Raw genomic sequence first — 25,329 nt, 5'->3', positions numbered from 1 at the left:
GCAGAGAGAGAATGCACTGCCGCCTGTCGCCTCCCTGTCGGCAATGACAGCTGGTGTGAGCGACTGTGAGCTTGAGCCCACTCCTCCCCCCTCACCCACACACAGGCACACAGGAAGCACACGAGCAACGACGCAGTGGCGGTCGGGAAGAGGAGGGCAGTGTGAGGAAATTAGGGCAGCCCTCTAGTGCAGCATCAACACTGACAGCAGGTCACACCACCACCGGCTGAGACTGGATCAGAAAACTGAGAGGCTGCGAGGCAGACAGGGGGGGGGGGGGTCTGAGCAACGTGGGTCAGCCTAGATCATGTCAACTGTTGCAAATCAAAGCCACGGCTCCACATCACCCGGATGCATTCAAAGGATTTAGTTTCCTTCATGCCGTTTCCTGCAGCCTCTGAACAGCCCTTATGGTTCTCACACTCTTTATAAGAAACGGCACGATTTGAAACTGGGACGAAGGAAGACGCAAAAGAACGAGCGCCCTTCCGTGTGTGTCTTCCTTAGTCCCAGTTTCAAACCACACTATTTCTCACCAACGGATAACCAACTCGCCTAAGCTCCTGTCTCACACTAACACTCAAATTTGCATCGGCTACAGAGCAATGTCAATGGTCACTGAGTGGATGGCTAATCTTGCAACATACAGGATCAGCTACCAGCGATGGCCTTGCAACATCAAAGGCACTCAGCCCACCATGGCAGTTAACACGAAAAGTGCTTTCTTTTTATGGAGTACTTTTAATTCCCCGAACTATCAACACTGCTTTTTCAGATACACCGCAATGCCACTCACATATTTTTTTCACCATCTAGTGAGTCTTTTCTTTCTGATGGAATGCTAGGGACACAGATTCCTAGTCGCAATGCTTTGCAAATGTTCCATTTTTTCTTCCCACTGAACAAGCTACTCTTAGAGGCTTAAATATTTCTTGCAAATTCAAATGTGTGGTTTTGCGGTGAGTAGTTCTGAGCCCGCTGTCAGGGAGCACACTGATACCACTTGAAGGTTTCTGAAACGCATACCTGACACATGTGCACCAGTTGCATGCAAGTGCTTTCACAGACATTCTGTAGCTATACAGCTCCTACAAGGCCGCTTATGGAAATCAAACAAGTTCACATTTCTGTACCAGCTACATATGCAGACTGAGGCAGGCACCCAGACCACCTAGTCACAGTTCAATGCCCACTCAAAGAGGTGGCCAGCAAGCCTTGTGCCGAGAGATAACCAAGACGTAGCGAGAGCATAACAACGAGCCCTGTATGCCAGAAACACCACAAGGTTTCAGAGATAGAAGCCTTTCGAACAATGAGCTGCTCGTCAATCAAAGCCCTGAGAGCTAACACAATGAGGCAACTGCAAGACAGGGGGACGCCGCACAAAGGTTTTGAGAGTGACAGAAAGGATCAGGAAAGCAACGCAGAACTAAAAGACAGAGAACAGAGAGCAGTTGTTTCTAGCATAGTGCCTGGCTCAACCACATGAATTATGAGCTCGTCAGCACTGTTAAATATAGAAATTCATGTGGCAAACAAAAGCCAAAATTAGAAGGGCCTGGACAGATTTGCAGAGCACGTGATTTACTGGGTATGCTGCCCGTAGCTGGCATGTCGAGCGATCTGGTATAAACATCCGGAAGAACTGATGAAGAGGAGGGCAGTAATACCAGGCGAGTACTAACACTCTCTCTCAGTATACAACAGACAACCTTTGTGGTGTCCACCTGCACACATCAACCTACAGAAAAACTCCACGACATATGGAAGTGGTGCAAACACAGCTGCTGGCAGTTCTACAATAGGGCAGCCAGTTTCCCTTCAAAGGTTCCCTTCCTGTAAGCCGACTGACCAGTTGAGGAGGCAGTCAGGCTCGAGTGACACATCACAGGTGCTGTGCATCACAAAGTAAAACAACTTATCCCGCTAGCTACAGTGCCTTGTACATCCGCTGTCAAAAGTAAATGGAAGGAGACTTTGTCAAAAAAATTTAATTTCTTTAAATCTAAAGCATAATGGTCCATGTTTTTTGGTGCACAGTGCAATTCGCACAATCACAATTAGTCTGCACATATGTATTCAAGGATGCATGAATTGAGCGGTAAATGATTAAATTTTCTTGTTAATATTGCATTCCATTTACTTTTGACAGCACCTGTACACACAATGTACGCTTCTTGTGAAGACAGACGCTGTTTGGAAGCGGATTGTCATTATACAGGTGCAAAACTGTTGCCGAGAGAACCTGGCGTGCAAGCACCTTGATTAAAAGGCTAGGGTGGATGGCAGATGCAGACGTGAACTCAGCTCATATTGGTCACGCGTCCCACCAACGCCTGCCGCACCGCCCCATGAGCCAGTGCTCGACAGCCCCTCCGGCGCGGCCCCCTGCCCTCGCGCGACCGAAGTCGCCCCCGGTGACGGCGACCGCCCGCTGCCGGCACGGACCCGATAGCACGCCGACAGACATATACGCGTCCCGGTGCGGCGGCGGCCTTGCCACCTGCGGCGCGCAAATATATCGGCCTGGAAGCGCATCCTGCCACCCACCTTAGCGCCGAACCTCGGGTCGGAAGTTTTTAAAAGGCGAAAAAGAAAGAGAGCTGCCGCATCCGCCCCGTCGGCGGTCGGCCGTGCAGCAACGCGACACCCGCCGCAGCGGCGCGGCCTCGATATCTGCAGTCGTGCCGCAGCTGCACGCGGTGCTATAAGTGAATGGCGCCACAGTGCTCGTAATTTGGGCCGTCGGGACAGGGAACCTCCTGACCTCTCCGCATGCATGCCCAGCAGTGGCCGCTGCTAACCCAGCCACCGACCGCGGCCGAGATATATTAACCGGCAGAAAAAGGCGCCAAGGAAAGTTCTGCAAAAGACAACCTACACAGCAGTCTACTCCGAGCACTTGCTAGTTCATCGACACAAAGCGGCCGTCCGTAATACGAATCTCGTGCCTGAGAGGACTCGCGCTGTGTGGGAAGTTCGCTATAACGAGGCATACGTTAAGACGGGTTGGGCGCGACTCCTCGTGCCGCCGGGTACAGCATGCATCGTGTCGAGCGCGCGCACTAACTGCAAGCCAGCGGTCGACCACAGACGTCAGCACTGAATGCACGCTTGAATGCTCTTTATGGGGCTGAATGGGTTTTACACAACATCGTTTTCGCAGGAAAACTGGGGGAACGTCGACGAGCAATCCGCTTGTGAGCGGCGCATTTCCTGACACAACTTCGGACTTGTCGCCACCACCACTTCGCTCGAATAGGACGAGGGCGGGGCAATTAAAGGGCGGCAGGAGTAGTAAATCACCGCCAGCAGCCACCGGCGCGGCCGCAGCGCGTCAACTTTCGTCGCAAAAAAAAAAAAAAAAAAACGCTTCCGACTCGCGCAGCATAGATTCGTTCCTCTCGACACGCCGTCGCGGGGAGTTTGGCACGACACGTGCGCGGACATGAATAATGCGGCATGCAGCGCGTCAACCGCCGAGAGGCACATTTCCTAACCGAGCAGATGGACAGCCGGAAAAACATGCCGAGCACAGCATGGCGACGAATGAACGCGTAACCCCTCGCTCCCACTTCCATCGGTTGTCACCGCGGGCGAACGCATGCTGAACAAAAAAAAAGAGGGCGTTTTCCCCACACACTGCTTGCACTGCTGCTGCTCAGCGGCGCGTGCGTTCTTTCGGATTTTCCGAAGCGGAAAACACCGCGATGCATGCCGATCGGGTAACCGACGATGCATGGCAAAAACGAGAAACTCTGAAAAGAAGAGATAACAAGGCGAGGGGGGGGGGGGGGGGGTCAAGTATCGACAAGCTAAAATGCGGCGTAGATGGATACGGTGGACGGCGGTGAATGCGAGCTGCGCAGGGCGGCGAAAGAAACAAGAAAAGCAGAAAACCGGCCGTCGAAGGCGCATATCGACGCGTCGCGCGTTTTACACCTACGCTGCAGCCTTCGAAAATCGACTCGTCAATTCGGACGGCACCGCAGCACACTACAGGCAAGGACGAACGTCGGCGACGGCGGATCGGGCTGGCGCGGTGTCCCGTAAGGGCTGAGTGTTATTTATACGTGCCACCACTCAGACGCCGCACGACGACGACGAAAAAAAAAGCGAGTGAGCAGACGAGGCAGAACGCCGCAAGCCGACGCGCGGCGTCTTCCGCTAAGTTAGCTAGCTGGCTGGCTGGCTGGCTGTAACGAAAGACAGGGTAACGTTTGTTGTGGCTTAACGTAACGCGCTACGCCGTCAAAGCGGGCAGTCGCAAGCGGAGAAGGCGAGCCCCTATCAGAGCGGATGCAGCAGCTGGTCCACAAGGTTGTTTATAGGGCAGCAGCCGCCGCCGAGGTGCAGACGACAGGCGGAGGCACCGCGCTCGGCGCCCGCAGTATGCCAGGCAACGCGCCTAACACACGCTCGAGGAAATCGCAGACTCTTCTTTCTTTCTTTTCTAGTCCGTTCAGCCAGCATGCAAACATGCACACGACCGCGCACACCAGCTGTGAACGAAAAAGCTCGGCGTTATCGGGGCGCGCTCACGCTCGCCCCCGATCAGCTGCCTCGGCGTCGTCGGGCGGCCAGGCAAGCGCCGAGCCGCGTTGACGACGGCATCGCTCGCAAGGGCGTTGACAAAGACGCGGGTTAGAACATCGCTCTTTACCTGGTTCCGGGCCTCGAGCATCGCGAAAACCTTCATCACCGGTCGTCGCGAGGACCTCGGCAGCGCACACACCTCCGCCACAGATCACGTTTCGGTCAACCGTCGCCATGGCGACGCGAGCAGCGCGGCCGCGCCGAGACGCCACCGTCGCCGCTCGCTGTCGTCTGCTCGAGCAGGCACAGGGGCAGGCGGCGCTGGCGAGAGGCGCGAAGTCCGCAGACAAGGACGCCGACTCCGACGGCGATTATTCATCGCGGCCACCGGCGCGGAGATTGAACCTGCCAGCTGCCTCATCGAGAACGCTGCCCGCCGCGCCTCCTTTGGTTTCTTTCTTCTTCGAAAGCCAAACTGCGGAACGTGCGCTGCCCCCGCACGCCGGCGGAGACGTGGTCGCGTACCAACTAGCGCGAAGACCGGCTCGTCAGCACCGCGCGCCTTGCGCAATACCACCCTCCTAACGACGCCGGGGCCAACCAAAGCAGACAGGCCCTGCGCGTGCCTGAACGCGATCCGGCACACTCGACCGCGCAGGTGGAAAGAAAAGCAGAAGGCCGCGCACTGCGATTCCCACGAACTACGTCAGCGGGTGAAGGTCGCTCCGCAGACGCCGGCCGATGCTAATAGACACCTCCGTTTTGACGAACGCGGCTCTCCACAGGTACGTGGAACCATTATAGGAACGAGCGTAAGGGCAAACAAAAATTGTTAAGTTGTCCGACGGGTGCACGATTCGCATTCGTTATTTAGACCACAAGCAGGTTGCAGGCATGCAACGCAGACCCCTCCCCCCCCCCCCCCAAAGAAAAAAGAGAGAAAAGCGACACCATTTTACGGGGCCTTACGTCGGTGCACCAGAAGCCATAAGAGGAGGTCCGAATGGCGTTCAGCCATTAAACGGCCTCTCCGCAGCCAGAAAAGTCTGACGGATGTGGATATCCGTCCAGAAAATGTGAGTGCCGCTCCGTTCCATTCTAGACTTTCTCTTTTTTTTTTTTCGGAGGGGGGAGGGGTTGACGGGAAAAGCTACGCAGGCAGTACCACAGTACACCCATCGAGAAAGAATGGTATACCGCAGTCGAAACCTGCCGTGTTCCCCTGGTGGCCAGTGAGACCGTAATCCAGCTTGGCTCTGTGCGGCAGGGTACACAAACTCCGCAGTGGGCCCAATTATACGCGAGGAAGGCCCGGCACAGCTGTCCCGGTAAATACTACTCGCGAGACGATCAAAAAACTCTGGTGATTCTTCTTCCACAGCGAAAGCTACATTGGCCGCGAACTTGCGATTTCGCTGTGGCGGTGCTCCGAGGAGGCACACAGACCGACTTTGAGCCGTTGCCTAGCAACCGTCGCAGCTGGCGGACGCCGCGTCATCTGGCACGACGTCACACCGCGCGCCTCGCCGCGAAGCCGCCGCCGCCGTTTGGTATGACGTCACACCGCTTTCCTCGTCGTTGCGCTCGCCTCCGCTCGCTTCGCCGGCCGAAATGCGCCGTCGCTACCGAAATGTCATTAGACGAAACTGCTTTCGCTAAGTATATCCTGGCCTAGCTGGGCTAAGCCACTGCCATGTTTCGCTCCCACCACCTCCAGACATGGTCCGAGCCCTTCTACTAGGCGGAAACCGAAGCCGCGTCGCGCCGCTGCCTTCGGCGGCCTTCCCCAAAGCATCTGCTGCCCAGGCAGCAGTCCTGTCACGCCTGCCCGATTCCGGTGCAGGAGGAGGCGGCTCCCATTGTCTGGCGCGAGCCACTGCTCCGCCGGACGAGCTGCTACGCACACGAGACCAGACACAGCACGATACGAGAAACCCGCTACGGCAGCAGCTAGGTAAACATCAAATAAAAGATAAAACACCCCGTCTCCTTGCAGATTTTTTTGCAAGGTCAAAAAGTGGCAGCGAGAGCCTCTGGCTCTCGTGACCTTGTGCGCTTGGTGGATTTTAAGTTCATTTTCATCTACGAATTTCGAGGAGTGGGCGAAGAGCCTATAGGTTTCTTCCCGCAACTCCGAACAACTAAAGGAAGACCGCAAGACCAAGGGGCTTCACGAGCGCAACAGCTTGCTGCACATTCGGATGCGACACTCTTCGGTCCCGGGTTTTCATCCGTAGACCATTGCAAAGCCTTTTAACGCGACAGCGTTGCGGAAATCCCGGCGTCGGCGTAACCGGAAAATCCTGATTGGTCGAGGGTGCAGTGACGTAGAAAAGCAGTTCCACTGAAAAGAAAAAAAGGTGGCCAAGTAGAATCGAACCGCTGTCCTTTTGGTCGGAAGCTGGGCAAGCTACCTGTACACCACTCAGGAAAGTTCGCTCAGCGGGATAAATGGATATCACAGGAACACTTATTCAATTAGGGTCACTCATTAGCGCTCCCAATCAGTGCGAACTACGATGTGTGATAAGGCAGTATGTGATAAGAACACGCGTGCCGATGTCTGGGAAAGGGTGCGCGGTGGAGAAACCCCAAGCGACAGTAGCGTCCTATTCTTATGGTAAACTTCAGTATCCCCCAAGATTTCTCTCTCCTATTTGCGCGTGCTAGCGCGAGCGAACTGCACGTTTCTGCGATGGATCCACGGCGCCTTCTGCTCCTCCAGCGAATCGGTCGGGCAGACGAGCGCTCTCGAGTTTCCACTGAGTATGGGGGAACACGTACAGAGAGCAGAAACAAAGGGCTCAGCAAGCAGCCACCGTAGACCGGATGCTCGGCGGAATGCACCGCGGTGCACGGGAGCGCCGTTCCGAGCCGCCGGGCAACGCCCCATGGAACACAGCGGCGCGTGGCGGGGGCACTCCACTCGACCAACGCAGAGTGCTGCACACAGCGGCACACTGCAAACACACAGGGGAGGAGGAGGCGCCTGTCCCGTCGATTCTTCCTCGCGGTGTTTGTGCTGCACACCTTTCGAGACTGCCATGAACTCCAGCTCGCAGAGTCAACTTCACTAATCAGTGAACGAGTTACCTCTTGTACAGGGGGTACTCCCGACTACCGTGCCGCATAGAACACTCAAATGCTTTGGAAACTCCCCGGTTACAAGCACGAAGTGCTGGCTGCAGCAACTACTGTCTGTATTCATCGAGGCTACATGCGCGGCCGTGTGTGCACTGTATACGGCACAGGGGTGGTCTCTGTTGCTATCGCCGTGAGAAGAGCAGTGCGAACGCACTAGTCTTGTCGCGAAGCGCCAAAGCAGGAGAGAAGAAACTTGTCGAAATACTGGAAAGTTCGGCTGTTGGAAAGTTCTCCCTAATCGGTTGCGAGCTACTGCGAGCAGCCATGTTTATAAAATTATTTCTAAATTACAGGGCCCACGCAGAGCTTTCAGATCTTACTCGAATACCCACAGAGACCACCTCTACAGATCTGTTGCACTGGAATATGCCCATCGAAATCATTTCAGGGTTCCCTTAACGAACAGAGGGCATTACGTAAACCAGCCCAAGTTTCAACCGCATACCACCGCTCGACACATGGCGTCTTGACATAAAGTCTAAGTCTGTAAGTAAAAGCTCTAAGTCCAAAATCTAAGTCTGTAAGTAAAAACTCTGAGCCACGTCCTGCAAGCCGCTTCTTCTATTGCGTTGCGCCTTTCTACACCGGTTTCGCCCACCAACTGTGGCATCTCGCGGACGTCTTTTTGTGCACAAGGAAGTCTCTAGACCATTTCAGAGGCACTGGTAACCAACGTTACTAGAACCAAGTAACGTTGCTGGTCAACGTTACTAGAACGTTGCTGGTAACATGGAGATTCCACAGTCTCTGTACGCCCCGCAACTCGACGCTGTTCAAACGAGTCTGTCCAGAGCCACTTTCTACGCTCTCCGCGGGCTGGCTGCAACTCCCAACAATACGGGACGCACTATCACTAAGCTTGTCTAAACGCGAGCCCAGTATGGACGCGCCATAAACCACGACCGCAACTGTTTACAGTGCATTCATGAGGCATCCAAAGTCAATGTATTCGTATCGAACGCGCACGGACGACACGCCTGCACAGGGTTACAGGAAAAAACACAAGGCCTGGATTGCACCCGACGTCAGCAACTGAACGGGTGCAAGGTCTGCCCTCCCTGTGCTAGAAAGGAAGGACGAATCGGCATGCAGTGTGCCGATGCAGAAGCTCTGCCTTAAATACAACAGCGGATGTGCAGTGGCCGGCTGTGGCAAGCATTAGCTGCGTGCTGGAGCACTGCGATCACTACTCGCTGCAGCACGAGACGAACCTCGGCTGAGCGGATGAGACGGGCCCGGGATACCACGTGTCTTGCTGGTAACAAAGCATGCACATGAGCGGCAACGTTCGGATGCACTTGACAGCACTTGACAGCAGGGCTGTCAAGTGCACCTACGATTGTAATGCACCGCGTTTACGTAGGGATGCCATCGAGGCATCATGACAGACGGTCTCTCCTAGCAATTGCTCGAAGAACATTACCTTCCTTGAGCAGTGAGAGAGAAGTACTACATAACGGCAAGCAGCTAATGCAGTGACTGCACTCTTCACAGCAGAGTCATCGGCAGAGGTTGGGTCAAAGCTAGCAACCGGATGGCGGGTAACTGCAAGCTCATGAGTGTCCTCAGAGCTTCCGAAGTACGCCGTTCAAGAAATACTTCCTCGCACGATTTCTCTTCATTCTTGTTCCACAAGTCGGTGGATCAGTCTATGGGACTTCGTTGCAACCAGATTCGACGTTTTATCGTTCCCGCCCTCAGCAGCTTTGTGATCAGTCAGGGAGAGCCCAGGAAGCGCTTTACTTTTCAATGGTATAGGGCGGGGCTCTTGAGGACGAAGTGATAGGGCAAAAATTAGACATCGCGGATGACGTTTCTTCTAGCCACATTGGGATATATTCTTATCCAGTGTAATGCCCCGCAGCCCCCAGTGCAGGAGTCCTGAACAAAGATCCGAGACGCACTCCATAGGGTTTAAGCCACGGCGTGGCCAAAAAGTACGAACAAGAGGCTGTTAGAGGATTGGTGCAGAAGGGCAAGATAATATTTTAGATAATGGAAGAAGAAAACATGGTATTTAACGGACTTTAAGATATTTACCAAGCTAGGAATTAATGGCTGGGTGACCATTATCACCACCCCAATACAACTGCCCATCTGTCTGTACATCCATATGGCGGGTGTGGGCGGGTGGGATCAGCCTTACAAGGGTCTGCCGCCAGTTTCTCTGCCTGAGTCAGATTTGACTCACAGTGTCTCTACCCCTGATCCATAAGGCCAGCGTCCTCAAAAAAACAGAGTTAATTTGACACTGGTCATCGCTTAGATCGGGAGCCATCAGGGTAGTGCACGATGCGAGAGATGTCGTCCAACGGAACGTTAATTTTCCTCAGGTTGCCCATGAAGTGTCTCATGCTCGTCACAAAAAACTATGGTAACCGTGGAATGCAATATCACCATATTTCACTTTTTGCGCAGCTTCTGTAGCAACTTCTGCGTGTGTTTGCGTCAGTTTCTTCGCAATTTTCGGTCCATCAACCGCCATATTCGGACTGCTAGCAGCAGTAGCAGGCATCCGCTATGGTGCGACGGTGCCAATACTTCAATAATCACAACTTTTTACGATTCTTTTTATTTCGATTTTCTATACAGGTTCCTTACAACCGGTGCCCAGGTTGTGATGACGTCACAATGTAATGTGACCTCTCGCGACCAATAGGTGTATTTCATCTCTGACAGCGGCGGGGTCATGGTGCGATATAACTCTAATGCTCTCGCATTAAAACACCAGCACGCTAAACATAAACCTGCCCCCGTCCGTCCGTCGTAGCCAAGTCTGCGCTTTCGGTTCCTGTCGCGAACTCCGCTTCACTGTTCCGCACTGGCTGCGAGGTAACGGAGGCCCAAGCACCAAGGCCGCGAATTTGCTACTTGTACGGAGCGACAAGGAGACCGCTAAATGGTACCTTTTTCCCCAGAAAGTCCGTTTCACATGCATGCGTGCGACGCTGCGAATTCTGTCGGTCTGCGACTGGGGAGGGCCGTCGGTTTGGCCGCAGACAGCTTACGATCGAGTTCCGTCCGGTTGGAATTGAGTCGCAGCGTCGGTGTGTTCGCTCTGCGACTGACCAATGGGGAGCGCTCCGAGACGGCGTGTGACGTGGGGTCACGTGGGAGCTGTTGCTTCGGCGGAAGCAAAACTGTTTATTCCAATCAAAACATACGAAATAGTACCCTGCATCTAAAAACACGCTGGTCATAACATCATCAACACATTCCGTGCAGCGTTTCTGTCGCGTTTAATCGTGGGTCGCCTGCGCGAACATCGAGCATCCTTGCGTGTCCCTCCAACCGAATTCGCTGGGTACGCGCAGCATGTGAAAGCACTGTGCGAAAATCGCACTGGGGCGTCACCGACTAGGCCGACTATTTTCGCTCTAGTCGCAGCACGTGAAACGGCCCGGAGGCGAAGCGACAGCACGCGCCCGATGAGGCTGCAACTCGATCTCTTGGCTTACCGCTAAACGACGGCGCGCCTTCTACCACGCTCACCCTCTCCCCGCTGTCGAGGTTAAGCCATGGGCGTTACGTCACATCTCGGCCAATGGCAGCGTGCTCCACATCTGACGCTGCGGCGTCGATGGCAAGGGAAGGCGCCTGGATATGCACGCGCAGATCAAGCCCAAGGTGATCGCTATACATACACAGCTCATTCGAAATTCTCCACCTACGCGCAGGGGCCTTTCCACTAAGCGAAGAGTATTCACCGCGACGACAACTGTGCAAAGCTTTCTCTGGGTTATACGTGCGGCATCACAGTGCACAAGAATGCTGAACTGGGCCAGTTGGAGAGAACGCATGTTTGCAAAAAAAAAAAACAGCGCGAAAGAAGAACCGATTGCATTGGCGAAGAATGAGACTACTTACCTGGATTCAGCACTGACCTAATCGCACTTTCAATCTTTTGTTTCCCTTGTTTTGAGTGTTCATTTGTCTGACTTGCTTTTTTGATGGCGCTTGTCTTCATTTAAGAAGAACTTCTTGTTGGGCGAGTTGGTGCATACTCATTTCTTCATGCGTTTTTTCATCGTGTTTTTTGCTTTTTAAACTGTACACTTCCTATCGATAAATTCAGTTGTGAGAACAGCGCTTATCCGTGTCACCTTACTTCCGTGCCGTTCTTCTTTCGCGCTGTTTTTTTTTTTTTTTCAAACATGCATCACAGTCGCATGCAGAGTGAGTCACGACCGAAAACAGCCCCGTACAACGTGCAGATCGATCCTGCGCACGTTGTCCAGGTGGATCCGGGAGCGGCCGCTCTCGAGGATGCTCACCCTGGGCGGCCGTGCGACCTACGGGAGAAGATACCGCCATCCACAGCAATCACTTCCGTCGGGTGAGGGTGAACAGTGAGAGTTCAAAATCCCTACCGCCTGCGCCGGTCTATGACATCGGCCTTATTTCTCCGAAGAGGACGTTTATAACAGAAGCCAGAAACGGCCACCGACCAAACCGACAGAGAAGTTTCCCGTTCGTACGTGAAGCACTCCAGGATACGGTGGCCTGTGTACATACAGCTCTTGGAAGCCCTATACTACAGTAACCACGCCACGAATAGGTATGCTGATACTGCCGAGAGTCCCGTTCGACGAGTGGCACGAAAGAAAAAATTGCATGCGCACGCCTCTTCGTTGCCTACCTGCCGCAAGTTGAAGAGGTAGTGATTGGTTTAGTTGGTTTGGTTTATGGGGTTTAATGTCCCATAGCGACTCAGGATATATGAGGGACGCCGTAGTGGAGGGCTCCGGAAATTTCGACCACCTGGGGTTCTTTAACGTGCACTGACATCGCACAGTTCACGGGCCTCTAGAATTTCTCCTCCAAAGAAAGAGGTAGTGAGGGGAAATTCACACCCGCGAGCCGCAGACGCCGCGCCACCGATTTCGGTCCATTAGTTACGGTTCCCGAGCACAAGGAGAGCAAACGCATTGGGACTCTTTTTTCATGTACCTCGTTATACTGCGACGGCCCATCCTACGTGTACCCCGCAAATCGCGGAACCGGGCCGGAGGCACACGTGAGCGACGCCAAAATAAAAGTGAGTGACATCACGAGCAGCGCAATTGGCCAACCAGCGATCGAAACCGCCGCGCCTCGTGACTCTGCGGGGGGAGGGAGGGCAGGGCGAAAGACGGCACACGTCACCGGGCGAGCGACGTCGGGAGGGGGAGCAGGAAAGGGCTTTCCCCCCGCCGACACGGCGTCGCCCTCGTCCTCCTCCGGGGTAAACAGACGGACAAGGAGTTGCGCAAGGGGAACAAGGAACGTGCGCGACGTGTGCGGAGAGAAGTCGGCCGCACTCACGACGACGGGCGAACAGCGTCGCCGTCGTCCGGCTTCCGGCCAGACGCCAACTAAAGTCAGCTGAGGCGCCTCGCCGAAGGGCAGGACTTTCCGCCCCATCGCGGGGCCAACAAGCGACAGTGAAACATGGTCGTGGAGCATGCCACCCCCCCCCCCCCCCCCCTCCGTCACTATACCTTATTAGAGATGAAACATGCCAGGGTCAAAGACATCCTACAGGGTAACGACTTGGCGCAACGTAAAAAAAAACATTCTAAGCGAGACAGAGACAGGACAAGGCACTACCCTCACCGACTGACTGACTAGTCGAGCAGAAAGCGCGGATCTAAATTGCGTTACCCCCGAGTGCGCCCTTATCCGGGCATACCGGGATACCATGTGACCCCAGATGGCACACACTGAAGAGCATCGGCCCTTACAGGTAGCGCACTAAATGGCACTTTCTTCGCGGCAAAGGGACACGACGAGAGCAGCCACGTCACTGTAGACTGCGCGTTGTATACTTCAGAGGAAGTATTTCGTATCGCTGTAAGAAACGTCCTAGGAGCCACTCGTCAGTCTACAGAACCGCTCAGGCGAAGCTCCGCTCCGAACCCTGTGTCCCCACATATATGGCCCGTGCCTGTGCCAAGCAGTGAAGCGACATCTCACACCGCACACCCGGATACGCATGCACGAACTCTCGCTTCAGCTGGCCAAGACGCGGCTGAAACCACAATACGTCGTCGCAGCCAATATCATCGTCAGTATCATCATCATCACCCGGATTAGTTGCAGTGCAGGACAAAGCACCCCTCCCAGAGGCCTCTAATTGGGCCCGTCTGCAGCCCCGGCCATGGCCCCAGGTAACAGCCTATCTTCATCACTCCAGCTGTTTTCGAAGAGGTGCTTCATTTTCCTCGTGTCTACGCCAGCGGTGAACTATCGACACAAAACGCAAGTCCCTTTCTGCCAGACAGACATTTCGCCCAGAATGTGCCGTCAACTCGCTTCTGTCCTCCCATACGAGCTAATCTGCGTCGCAACTTGAAATTGCAGAGCAATAACCAACGAGCCGGCTTGTCTTTTCTAAATGGGCAGTGGAGCTATACCCACGTCCGCTAACCGCTGCGAACCAACGGGTTCCGAACGTCGGCTACAGACTGGGCCTCTCTGCAAAGCCCCCGCCCGCAGTAACCAACAACGGAGAAAAAGGCAGGCGGACCGCAACGCAAGACGACCGTCCTCTGCGCGCGGCCCCGTTTCCTGGGAACAAAGCCGGTAAAAGCGAGGCCCCTGTCGCCCGTGGAAACCACGCTAACCATACGCGATCCCTCTCACCCGCAAAGTCGCACAAGCAGTGCTCGCTCCCTGCGGCCGCTGAGAAAACAGCAGCGAGAAGAGGGCAGAAACAAGGTTCTTTCGTTAGTTCGCCCCTCGTTTCGAAGCGCGGCTCCATACGCGTCGAACGCAGCCAGCGAGTGAAAAACGGACGTAATCGGCGCTATTTACCACACGGAGTGGCTTCGTTAATGGCCAACGATAATAGCGCGAGCGAAGTGGCTTCACGCCTCTCTTTACGAGACAGAAGGATAGTGGCCCATGACGGCATTTTCCCACCGATTTTCAAGAGCCTCCACAAGGGTTGACAGGCGTCTGCCGCGAAGCAGCGCTGGCGACTGAGGCGCCGCGCCTCGGGCATGACGCTGGCACGACGGAATACCCCCCCCCCCCCCCCTTTCCCCTTTTTTCTCTGTTTGCTTCGCCCGCGAAAGGACATTAGTCACGTTCGCTGTCTAGGATGCATCGTGGAGCAATCCCAGCCACCCTCCCCCAAAACTTGAAAGGCGCAGCGCAAGGCAACGCCTGATCACCTTTTGTAGCGAAAGCTCCATTGGCCACGAACTTGCGATTTCGCTGTGGCGGTGCTCCGAGGAGGAACAGGGACCGACCTTGAGCCGTTGCCTAGCAACCGCCGCAGCTGGCGGACGCCGCGCGCTCGCCCAACACCACCTAGAAGAATTAGTAGTGCAGCAGAGCCTTTCCCTCGCTCGCCCACTTGACCGCTCCGCCTCGCCGCGCCACCTCGCATGACGTCACACCGCGCGCCTCGCCGCGGAGCCGCCGTTTGGTATGACGTCACAGCACTTGCCTCGTCGTTGCGCTCGCTTCGCCAGCTGTGTAGCATGCCTGATAACATGTCGGAGATTAACCAAGGCTAACCATGCTATGCCTTAGCTGTCGCTACGTATATCCAGGCATAGCCGAGCTAAGCCACTGCCAATTTTTTTTTCACCTCCTGCACAGCTGCATTTAATCTAAGTACTCACAGCACGGCGGCGCTGCTACACGCCGCGGCTTCTGCGCACCGCTCGCCACAGACAAGGAGAGACAAAGCGTTGCCTGAAACTCCAAGCTTGCTTTCTGCTTGTTAGTAGCGTATATGAAATGAAATTAAATCTTTATTTGCCATCAAATACAGATGGGGGGATTGTAGGAAAAAAGCTGTCCTTGGACAGCTTGACGGGTCCACAATCCCTTATTTTGGCAGAGTGGCGGCATCACGTAACATATTCTTGATATGCAAACATATACATACATATTTAATATGATACAGACTTAGTACTCGTAAACGAAAACAACAGCGGAACTCACTTCTACAAATCCAAACGAAAACAACAGCAAGGCTAGATAACATTACATAGAAACCAAATACATCTGCCGGAGGTCCTTGTAGGTTGCCGTGAAAAGGTCAAAACGTACAGAATATAGCAAGGTAAAGGCAGCGAAAGCTACAAGACTTGTAAGCACGGCGCAAGAAAGAGAGACAAGGACCGCACAGAAGTAGACGAGACTAGCGCCATGTCGTGCTTGCCTCTTTTTGTGCTCTATTTGCAGGAAACCTGAACCAACCAGCCCGAACCAAGCTGCTGCTTAACTAGAGACGACGGACAACCCAGGTAGCGTCTCTCTGTCCTCGTCGAGTCCGCGCTGCCTTACTCAGCCAGAAAGGACTCCCTACTCCCGCCCGTTGGGCGAATTAACACGGTATAACCTGCCTTGGCGCAAGTCAGCCAATACCGCGTTTGAGAGCGCGTTATAACTGTATAAAAACGCCTTGCCACCTTCGCAGCCGTATTCCACACAAGCGTAGTTTAATTTGGGGTAAATTTTATACTCCTCAGCCCAACGATAGGGCTTCCCCTTCAGGCACCTGAACGCTTGTTCCAGGGGCGGATATATACGGAATCTGAACGAAAAAACGTAGCGTCCTGTCCGTCCTCATCTTTCTGTGTCCTGTTTCAACGCTACGTTTTTTCGTTCAGATTATGTATGACCAACTGGCCCCACAGTGTACTTTGTTAAAGCGGATATACGGGTCACTCTTCTAGAGCGGACGGTTGGAACGGGGGAGGGGTGCTACCACTTGAACCGTGCATATTTTGGACTTTTTTTCGTACAAAACTGTGGGTTCAGCATGTTTTCCCCAAGTTAAATCTCTCGATTGTCCGGGTTTGAACCCCCCCACACCGCCCTCCGTGCGCTTGTCCGACTATTTTACGAACGAATCGAAGCATTCGGGGGACCGGCCGTAAAGGGGGAGGCCGGAGTTGACGGATCACGTAATCGGCCAGTGCCCGACTGGGAACGCGCGATACGTGCGTGGCTCCAAAGACGCTCTGCATCAGGGAGCGTAATGCGAGGCCCATTGCAACCTTTCGCTGCCCGGCGGGTAACACGGCGGCAATAGTGGACAGGCTTCTTCCATTTCCTTTCCTCTTGCTTTTTTAAACCACAAGTTCCTTACTCAAAAAGGGGGTGGACTCCTTCCTCCCAGGCCAACTATCCATCAACTGGCAACTCTTCAGGGTGCAAGAACCCTCGAACCAGCTTCAGTACGGCCCCCTCAGTGATCGGTTCCCACTTCCAACGAGGTTTCTGTGTACACTTTTTTAAAGAGGGTTTACTTCAGGACATCGGCATGCCACGCGGTAACAGTGGCGACGGCGGGCAGAGGACCTCGAAAGCTGACCAGAAATGCTGCGTCCGACCGCTCAGCTTTGCTCTTAGCGCTACTACGAGGAAATTTCGGACGCGTGTTACGCCAATGTTTCATAACACACTTTCTCACTTTATATATCGCGGAATCGCAGGGGACAGCACAGAAAAATACAAGTAAAGGAAGGAGGGGAGGGGAGGGGGGGGGGGGTGAAAGACGTGATTCTGAGTCTGAGCACAGACGAAGGTCGGGCACGCACAGCGCAGCAATGCCACGGCGCAATGCCAAGGACACGGCGCGCACGACTTCCGCCCCTGACGCCACATCCGGCCGCCGGTTTGAAAGACGGAACGCCGCCGGTCACGACACCTCGGGAGATTTCCGGGCGGCGCGTCGCTTTTCGGAGAATTTAGCAGCGCGCCATCCGCACGACACGCGCACACGCACTGCTGAAGAGCAGTTCACATACGAGGCACGCTCGCCTCGGTGCTTTAAAATCGCGGAAAAACAGGCAAGGCTATCTCTTGAGATAACGCCCTGCCTGCACGCATACTGCTGAAAGAAACTTGGTGCAGCAGTAGTGGGAAACGTACCCTCATCAGCCGCAGCAGACCGCATTTCGACTGTCTGTTCGTCATCTGTATTTTTTTTCTGAAGGCTGCTTCAAGCAGTGAGTTCACGTTCCCGAGACAACGGTAAGGCCAAAGGTCGCCATCATCTGGCCTATAACGAGCCTCAGCCGCCTCTTCTCAAAGGAAGACTGAAGGTTTCCCATATGTCGGTGTCCTGCGCGTGCTAGCCCTAACAGTCCTCGTAAAAAGCAATACTTGCCTTTGGTTTTGTTTATTGGGGTTTAACGTCCCATAGCAACTCAGGCAATGAGGGACGCCGTAGTGAAGGGCTCCGGAAATTTCGACCACATGGGGTATATTTAACGTGCACTGGCACTGCACAGTACACGGGCCTCTAGAATTTCGCCTTCATCGAAATTCAGCCGCCGCGGCCGGGATCGAACCCGTGTCTTTCGGGTCAGCAGCCGAGCGCCGTAACCACTGAGCCATCGCGGCGGGGCATATGTCTGCCTTTCGCATTTAGCGGTTCTTGCATCAGGCGTGCGGAACTGCGTGAAACGTGTTCGGGTTAGGAGTGATGATGGCTGCACTGCTTGCTTCGTCCGCGATTCGGCGCTGCGGGACGGAGTAACGAGCGCTGCGTAATCACCTTTTTTTGAAAACAAGGCGCAAAAAAAAAAGACACGGACGACACAGATGTGGACGGGACAGGCGCTATCTGTGTCCACATCTGTGGACACAGAATCACAGGACACAGAATCTGTGTGGACACAGGAATCTGCGGACACAGAAATCAAACAGAATGCATCAACATTCATAGAGAAATATGTTCATAAAGAACACCTGTACAATCTCCGGCATACCATTTATGACAAAGACAGGATTCGTACAAACTACGGAACACAAAAGTTAACATATCAGATTCCTGACTTCTTGAATAAGCACACCATAGTTATGAATATCATTACTGACAGTTTTTCAGCTCAATCTTTAAAAAAAAAAACATTAACACATTTTTTTAGGACACAATTTTGACTATTTCCTTTTTTTTCCGGGTTCTAAGTAGACACCAGATGGATTTTTTGTTACGAATATGTTTTATTGTTCCTGCTTGTTTATTTTCTCTGCCTATTAATACATGCCACTTATTTTAGTTGTTTGTTTTCTCGCAACATGACTTCGCCCTGTACGCTATGCTGTCTTAATATGTTCCTTTTATGGTGGTGATTACTGATCGAAACTCTGTTCAATGACATCACTGTAACTGCTGCTGAGTGATGTGTTTGGGAAGGGGGCCGACACTGAGTCAGGCATTAATTTGCCGTTATGTCTGCCTCCTAGGCACTTATTACTGCCGCCTGAATAAAATGACTCTGACTGACACATTCTCGTCAGAGCGTCCCAGTCGCGACCCCGCCGAGAGTCAAAAAGGCGACGCATTACAAGTCGTCCCGCAAGCGGGGAGCAATCACGGCCGTCAACGAGCGGTGCGCGGCCTTGACCGCGAGTCAGCGGCGCCGCACACGGCCGTACTACACCGATTCGCAACGGCGGACGGCGACACGAGCTCGGCGCATGCAACGACCGATGAACGGAGACAGCGCTTCTGGAAACAAATCGCAACTAATCCGCGGGGCAAACTTTCGGAGTCTCGCCCACTTTCTGCATCCGCTGGTAGTACACTTGTCAAAGCGTACAGTATGCGTCAAACCAAATTTGCGGGCCGCGCGGCAAGCAGGTCGTCGTTCCCGCGGGGCCAGCTGACAGCAGCGAAGAACGTGGACGACGACTCGCCGCTCGCGCGCCCCGACGTCACCCAAGGCCACGTTCGATCCCTCGGCCACCGACGTCGCGCCTGACGCCAGGGCAATTACAATCACGAGACGGCGTTGGGAAACGGCGCCACAAGTTCGATCGTCGGGTGGCCCGCTCGGCGCACAGCCGCCTACACAGGGGACAGAAACGTATTTGTTTTCTCTTACTTCCGATACCCTCGTGGCCCTGAAGGCAGCAGTGGAGATGAGTGCCGTACGGTAAGGCGAGGCTATATATAAAGACAAAAATGAATTGCCTCTGTCCGGGCCACTAAGTACAGCAGACCAGGGGTTTGGAGAAGCAAAATCTACACGTAGTTATAGGTGCTAATAATGCATAATTCCCGGTGACGAGAAATAAAGAGGTCATGCCATTCTCAGCCGACACGACACCAGAGCGCACGCCACACGACTAAAATAAAGCCTCCTGACAATGCCGACTACGAAACTGGGTGTCATGGGGCAGTGCTTCAAAATCAGGGCTTTGATTGGCTAAAAACTCACAGCTTTTGCCGCGCCACTACACTTGACTCTGGAACAAACTGAGCTCCACGGGGGGGGGGGGGGGGGGGGGGGGGAAGCTTGCAGCGCTGACAGCAAACTGCGAAATAGGTGGCTATGCACAGCTGATATATGGACGACGCCTTCACCTCCTCATTCACCGCCCGGACTGCGGCTCGGAATTTCGCAAATGCAACGACTGAAGCACTCCGGTGCAGGCAGTATACATAATTGCCGCTTGGCGCTCGTCCAATCGGCGATCACCGGCTGCCGGCTGATTAACGTATACCGTCCGGTTTTTCGGTGTGGCTCCCGCGGTGCAAGCGCGCCTTTGGGCGAGAAAAACGCGTCGGAGTTGCGCAAGCACGTCGAAAAAAAAAAAAACGAAAGAAACGGTATTGGAATCGGTGACGTCAGCAGAACGGGGCGCAAGAAACATGTGGGTTAAAAAGAATACTCCGACGAGGAATCTTTATATACGGGCAATTCATTCGAAAACCGCTCGATCGCAAAAAAAAGAACAAGAACAGCGCCCTAGCGGGAGGCGGCATGCATGAGCAGCAATAGGAGCCGAGACGACGACGCCTAAAACATGATGGACGGTCGGTGCAGAAGAGTGAGGCCCAATTAAGCCCCGTTATGCGTGTGGCACTCTACCAATATCTCTCAAGAGAAAAGTATGCAACAGCTGTATCTCACCGGTACTCACCTATGGGGCAGAAACGTGGAGGCTAACAAAAAGGGTTCAGTTTAAGCTAAGGACAACGCAGCGAGCTAGGGAAAGAAAAATGACAGGTGCAACTTTAAGAGATCGGAAGAGGGCGGAGTGGGTGAGGGAACAAACGCGGGTTAATGACATCCTAGTCGAAATCAAGAGGAAGAAGTGGGCTTGGGCAGCGCATGTAATGCGAAGGCAAGATAACCGCTGGTCCTTAAGGGTAACGGAGTGGATTCCAAGAGAAGGCAAGCGTAGCAGGGGACGGCAGAAAGTTAGGTGGGTGGATGATATTAAGAAGTTTGCGGGGATACGAAGGCCGCAACTGGCGAGGGACAGGGCTAATTGGAGAGACATGGGAGAGGCCTTTGCCCTGCAGTGGGCGTAGTCAGGTTGATGATGATGATGTGTGTGCGGCTATAGTACGTCGCTTTGCGGAAGTCAGCGGTCCCGCTGCGCGCAAAGCCCACACGGGAGCGCCTGAGTGGCCTCGCTTACTATCCCAGCACTGCATCAGGACCGCGAGGAACCAGCGTGCGCGCACATTTGAGCGCGCCGATAGTACGCGATGGTCACTCAGGCGCTCCCCTGTTCCCGTTAACCGCGACCAGGACAGTACAACGTGCAATCACCAACTACGCGCGGCCAGGGGAGCGCGTCTCCCCGTGCAGAGCCGTGGGCGAGTGAAGCCTGCTGGCGAGACCACTGGCGTGGGCCGCCGGATGCAAGACGGAAGGAATTCTGGAGTATGAACAGCGTTTTGCCTATTGTAGTCCTATTGCTGAAGCAAAAAAGAAATGATGCCACGTTGCAAGAAAGGACCAGAAGAGACATGAACTCAAGTAGTTTAGTTTTGTTTATGGGGGTCTAACGTCCCAAAACGACTCAGGCTATGAGCGACGCCGCAGTGAAGGGCTCCGAAAATTTCGACCACCTGGGGATTCTTTAAAGAGCATTGGAACTGAAGTATAGCAGAGACCATAAGCATGTGTGAGCGGGTCAGTAAGGCACGACGCTAAACTGGCAGGGGGTCACACTGCGAACTCTCCACTAAAATTTATTCACAGAGATTGAACAGTGTATAAATGAACAAAACAAGACGAAAGCAACACCGAAATAAAAACAGGGAGAGACAAAGAATATACGCAAGGAAGAAAAACCATCCGCAAATTCGTTCTTGCCAATAAAAATTGTGCTGCAAGTTCAGTGCCTGTCCTGTATACGTATACGGCCCCGGAGACGATAACGGTCAGGAAATGACAGGAAGGCGCCTGCACCGTCCGTCCGTCGTTCGCTTGTACAGGGCGGGAAGCTTCTTCCACGTTTTGAGTCACAGTCGCATTGCGTTCCTTGCAGTTCCGCCGCCTCGTTGCAAAAAACCGCTTCATTGAATCAGTGAATAAGGAAACAATTTTTAAAAAAATAGGAAGTGCAAGCTGATACCGAAACTAGGATGTTGGACCGGAGACGGTGCTTTGGGAGACCCGACGATGGTGTCACACACTTTATAGGCAGAATCCTAACAGGAGCTTTCGAGTGACTCAAACTATAGTGGCTGCAATCTATGACCCCGTTAATAAAACGCCTGAAATGACCGATATGGAGCCTGCCTTTATTTTTATCGTTTTCGTTCAGCGAGCGCGCAGCGGCTATCAACGGCCCGACAATGGAAGGCGTAGCCAACGCAACGCCGCCTGTAGGAAACCGCCAGTGTGCCGACGTCACAAAAGCGGCCAACATCAAGAGCGACTTGTAAAGAAAGGAACTGCCATACAACTGCCTGATTCTGCGGAAATGGCGAGATCGGGGGGAGGGGGCACGCCTCCAGTAAAATCATCGCTGGTACTTCCTGATTCTCGGAAAAAAAAAACGGCGTTGCCCTTCGAGCTCACTCCGAGCAATTCGCTCGCTGCAGGCACTCAGTACCCGAGGCCAGATCCGTTGCCAACCCCCTTTATCAAGCTACAGTGATGATAAGCCGCCTGTATCAGTCAAGAGCGGTGCCCGAATGCAGTGAAGCTCGCTTCCATTATCTCTCCGGCGAGCTGCTCGCAACAGGCAATAGCGGCCCTAGCTTCTTGCGTGATGTGCAAACAGACGCACCCCCCACTATGTGTACACAAAAAAGAGGGAGGGGGGGACCTTCCTGATAACGCCAACGACCGCGGCAAAAAGGAAGAGAGGTGACTGCAAGCCTCTTCCCTACGCGTTTCACGCTACACTCTTAAGCCTCGCAGGTAGAAGTTTCTTTTTCCGTAAGCTTTCTGCAGAAGTTGAAAGAGCTGCTTTTAGGCGGTACATCGGCGTTCTACGCTTCAACCTTATCGGGTAGCTCCTCTAGTACGCAACTCGCACAAGAGCCAATCAGAGATCTTCACAGGTTGTGGCGCCCTCTGGGGAGTGGCGAAAATTCGTCGGCTACTGGTTGAAAACAAACGCACGTGGGAGACGCAGGCGCGGTCCGGTTCCACGAGGAGCCAGCCCACTGCGCCTGCGAAGTGGCAAGTGTGCGCGACTGACAGCTGCCGCCACCTGTCGCACGCACCTGTTACTAGCATGAACTGCGCATGCGCAGTAGAAGCTGGAGGTTTGTTTTCCACCAGTGAAGCTGGAGGAGGAGAGGCGCGCATTTGCGCAGAGCGGGCATGTGGAAAAGGCGGACTAGCCCCTTTCCCCAGCGAAGAAGGAAACGAAAAGGGGAGAGAGTGCTAAGTGAAAGATGGGGGAGATAAGGAACGCGCTATTCAGTTCAATTCAATGTTTATTTTCCAACTCTAGGTTGGGGGGCACCTCAGCGAAAGAGCAGTTTCTCACTGCTTGAGAGTGCCGAGGGCCCTCGCATACATCAGCAGGCGACAGTTTTAGCAGGAAGCTGCTTTACATGGGACATATTACAGGCATAAACACAGGCATAAACACAGGTATAAACACAGGTATAAACACAGGTATAAAGAATAGATATGTGGTTACCGAAATAACAGTGCAATCTCATGGTATTACCAGAGGGATACAATCAAAGCATCAAAAGGATTGTTTCAACGTTTCACGAAATATTCGCGAACTTGTCTCCGAGTAAAAGTAGTGAAATCAGCACGCAGTTTTTCATGTTTATTCAGCACAAAGGGAACCTGGTATGTAATTGATTGCAGTAAGTCCGAAACCACCCGCGAGACGCATGCCACGTGACGCCACTCTTGGCGCCAAAGTGCCCAGTTTTCATCAACCGGTATCGTTGGTCACGTGCTCGGCCCAGTGTCCTATGCGACGTTGTGTGCACATCGGTGTGCACTTACTGATATGGCTTTCTCTCTCTCCATCTAGTGCACGCAAGGCATTCCGAAAAGGCGACCTCAGCTGTTGTCGCTGTCGTGGACTTATTCCGCCAAATTTGTAGTTTACCGTTTGATTATGGGGACCAGGGAAGGGACCTGTTACGCTCGGCTTCTCCTAAGCGGATAAGTAGACTAAACGACAGCTGCTCGTATTTTCGTCTCGCTTTACACGGTGTACATGCGGTAGAAATGAGCAAAAGCGTACTTTCTACTCGAATGTACCGCTGTACAGCCACCCCGCAGAGGTTTCCACGGGACCTCTTTCCGCAGGTTACGCTTGCGCTTGCCAGATTTAGGCGGCGTCTTGAAAATCCAAAGGTACCAATTTGCTACACTGTATATTCTACTATAAAGTATCCCGTTGCGAATGCAGTCGTCGCGGCGATTCCCCAGCATCCGGCCGCCGCTTACGTAACAATGAGATATCACATTGCATATTTCAGGTCATATTTAATTTCAAGCGCTTCAAACTCTGCCCAAACGATAAAATCGGCGTCGAGACGGCATGTTTTCGCCAAGCAGCGCAAAAGACGACACGGCGCCAACAGCACTAGTGGCGCCATCTGGAACAGAGCCCGGCGTGCGTTCACTCGGTACGAAGGCCTAAGCAGCCAAAGCTATCGGCGACGCGCGTCGTTTCCATACGCTACAGTGCAGTTTTTTTTTTTTTAGGTCAACGCCATTGCAGCAATGCTAGCTAGCTTAGTGTGTTCGTTTAATTTCATCTTGGGTGAATGCGTTGTTCGTTTAATTTCATTATAAAATAATGCGGAACTGTTCTGAAGAGACTAATTCCTGGGTGTTTTCAGATAAAATCATTCACGCAAACAGTGGCTGGTCGACCTCCGATTTACGTAACATAAAACATTGCCTGATGAGGACGAATAACGGATCTGCGAGACAAAAAGTTCGATACAGATTTTTGATCACGGAGAGATGGATAACCACGCTGACGCGCACTGCTGTTTTCGCCAACTCTGGCCACGAATAGCTTATATTGCGAGGATATGCCTGAAATACCGGAAATGTGTGAGGGCAAACATACGAAGGCCGCAGAGTGCACCCATTCATTCTTGTCGATTTATAGAATACACATTTCTTTCTCGAATTCGTTGAATTTGGAGCACAGCATGCCTTTATGATATCTCTATAGATCTTCATCTTAGAAAAGAAAATAAAAACATTCTACACAAGCATGCAAGTAAAATTCCCAGCAAAATATAAACAGCTGAGGAAATACACATTATTGCGCAAACTTCAAGGAAGTACAGGACAATAAAAACTTAGAACAGCGATTGCAAAAAAAAAACGATATTTTTTGCACTTTGTTTAGGTATTGTACTTTGAATATTCATAAGCATCAAAGACGTGTTAGAAAATACTGTTGATACAAAATTGGACGCAGTGGGAGGACTTGCCAAGCACCAATGTT

The 25,329-nt window shown here is 53.1% G+C and overlaps 1 protein-coding gene across 2 annotated transcripts in view; it reads right to left on the bottom strand.

Moving 5' to 3' along the window:
* Positions 1-25,329, bottom strand: part of trc (Serine/threonine-protein kinase tricornered) — an 84,782-nt gene that overhangs the window by 41,247 nt on the left and 18,206 nt on the right. Inside the window, exon 1 of one of the 2 annotated variants that reach the window (XM_089560214.1) lies at positions 4,664-4,822. The exons of the other annotated variant lie outside the window; for it this stretch is intronic. Coding sequence (XP_089416340.1) covers positions 4,664-4,699 — 36 coding nt within the window. The 5' untranslated portion in view covers positions 4,700-4,822. Of the gene's footprint in view, positions 1-4,663; positions 4,823-25,329 lie in introns of those variants that run through there. 2 annotated transcript variants of the gene reach the window in all.

This window comes from Amblyomma mixtum, chromosome 1, assembly GCF_055824585.1.
Source record: "Amblyomma mixtum isolate Tamu chromosome 1, ASM5582458v1, whole genome shotgun sequence".
NCBI classification, from domain to species: Eukaryota; Metazoa; Arthropoda; class Arachnida; order Ixodida; family Ixodidae; genus Amblyomma; species Amblyomma mixtum.
Note: the sequence above shows the minus strand (reverse complement) of the source record. Positions and strands in the feature narration are given on the sequence as shown.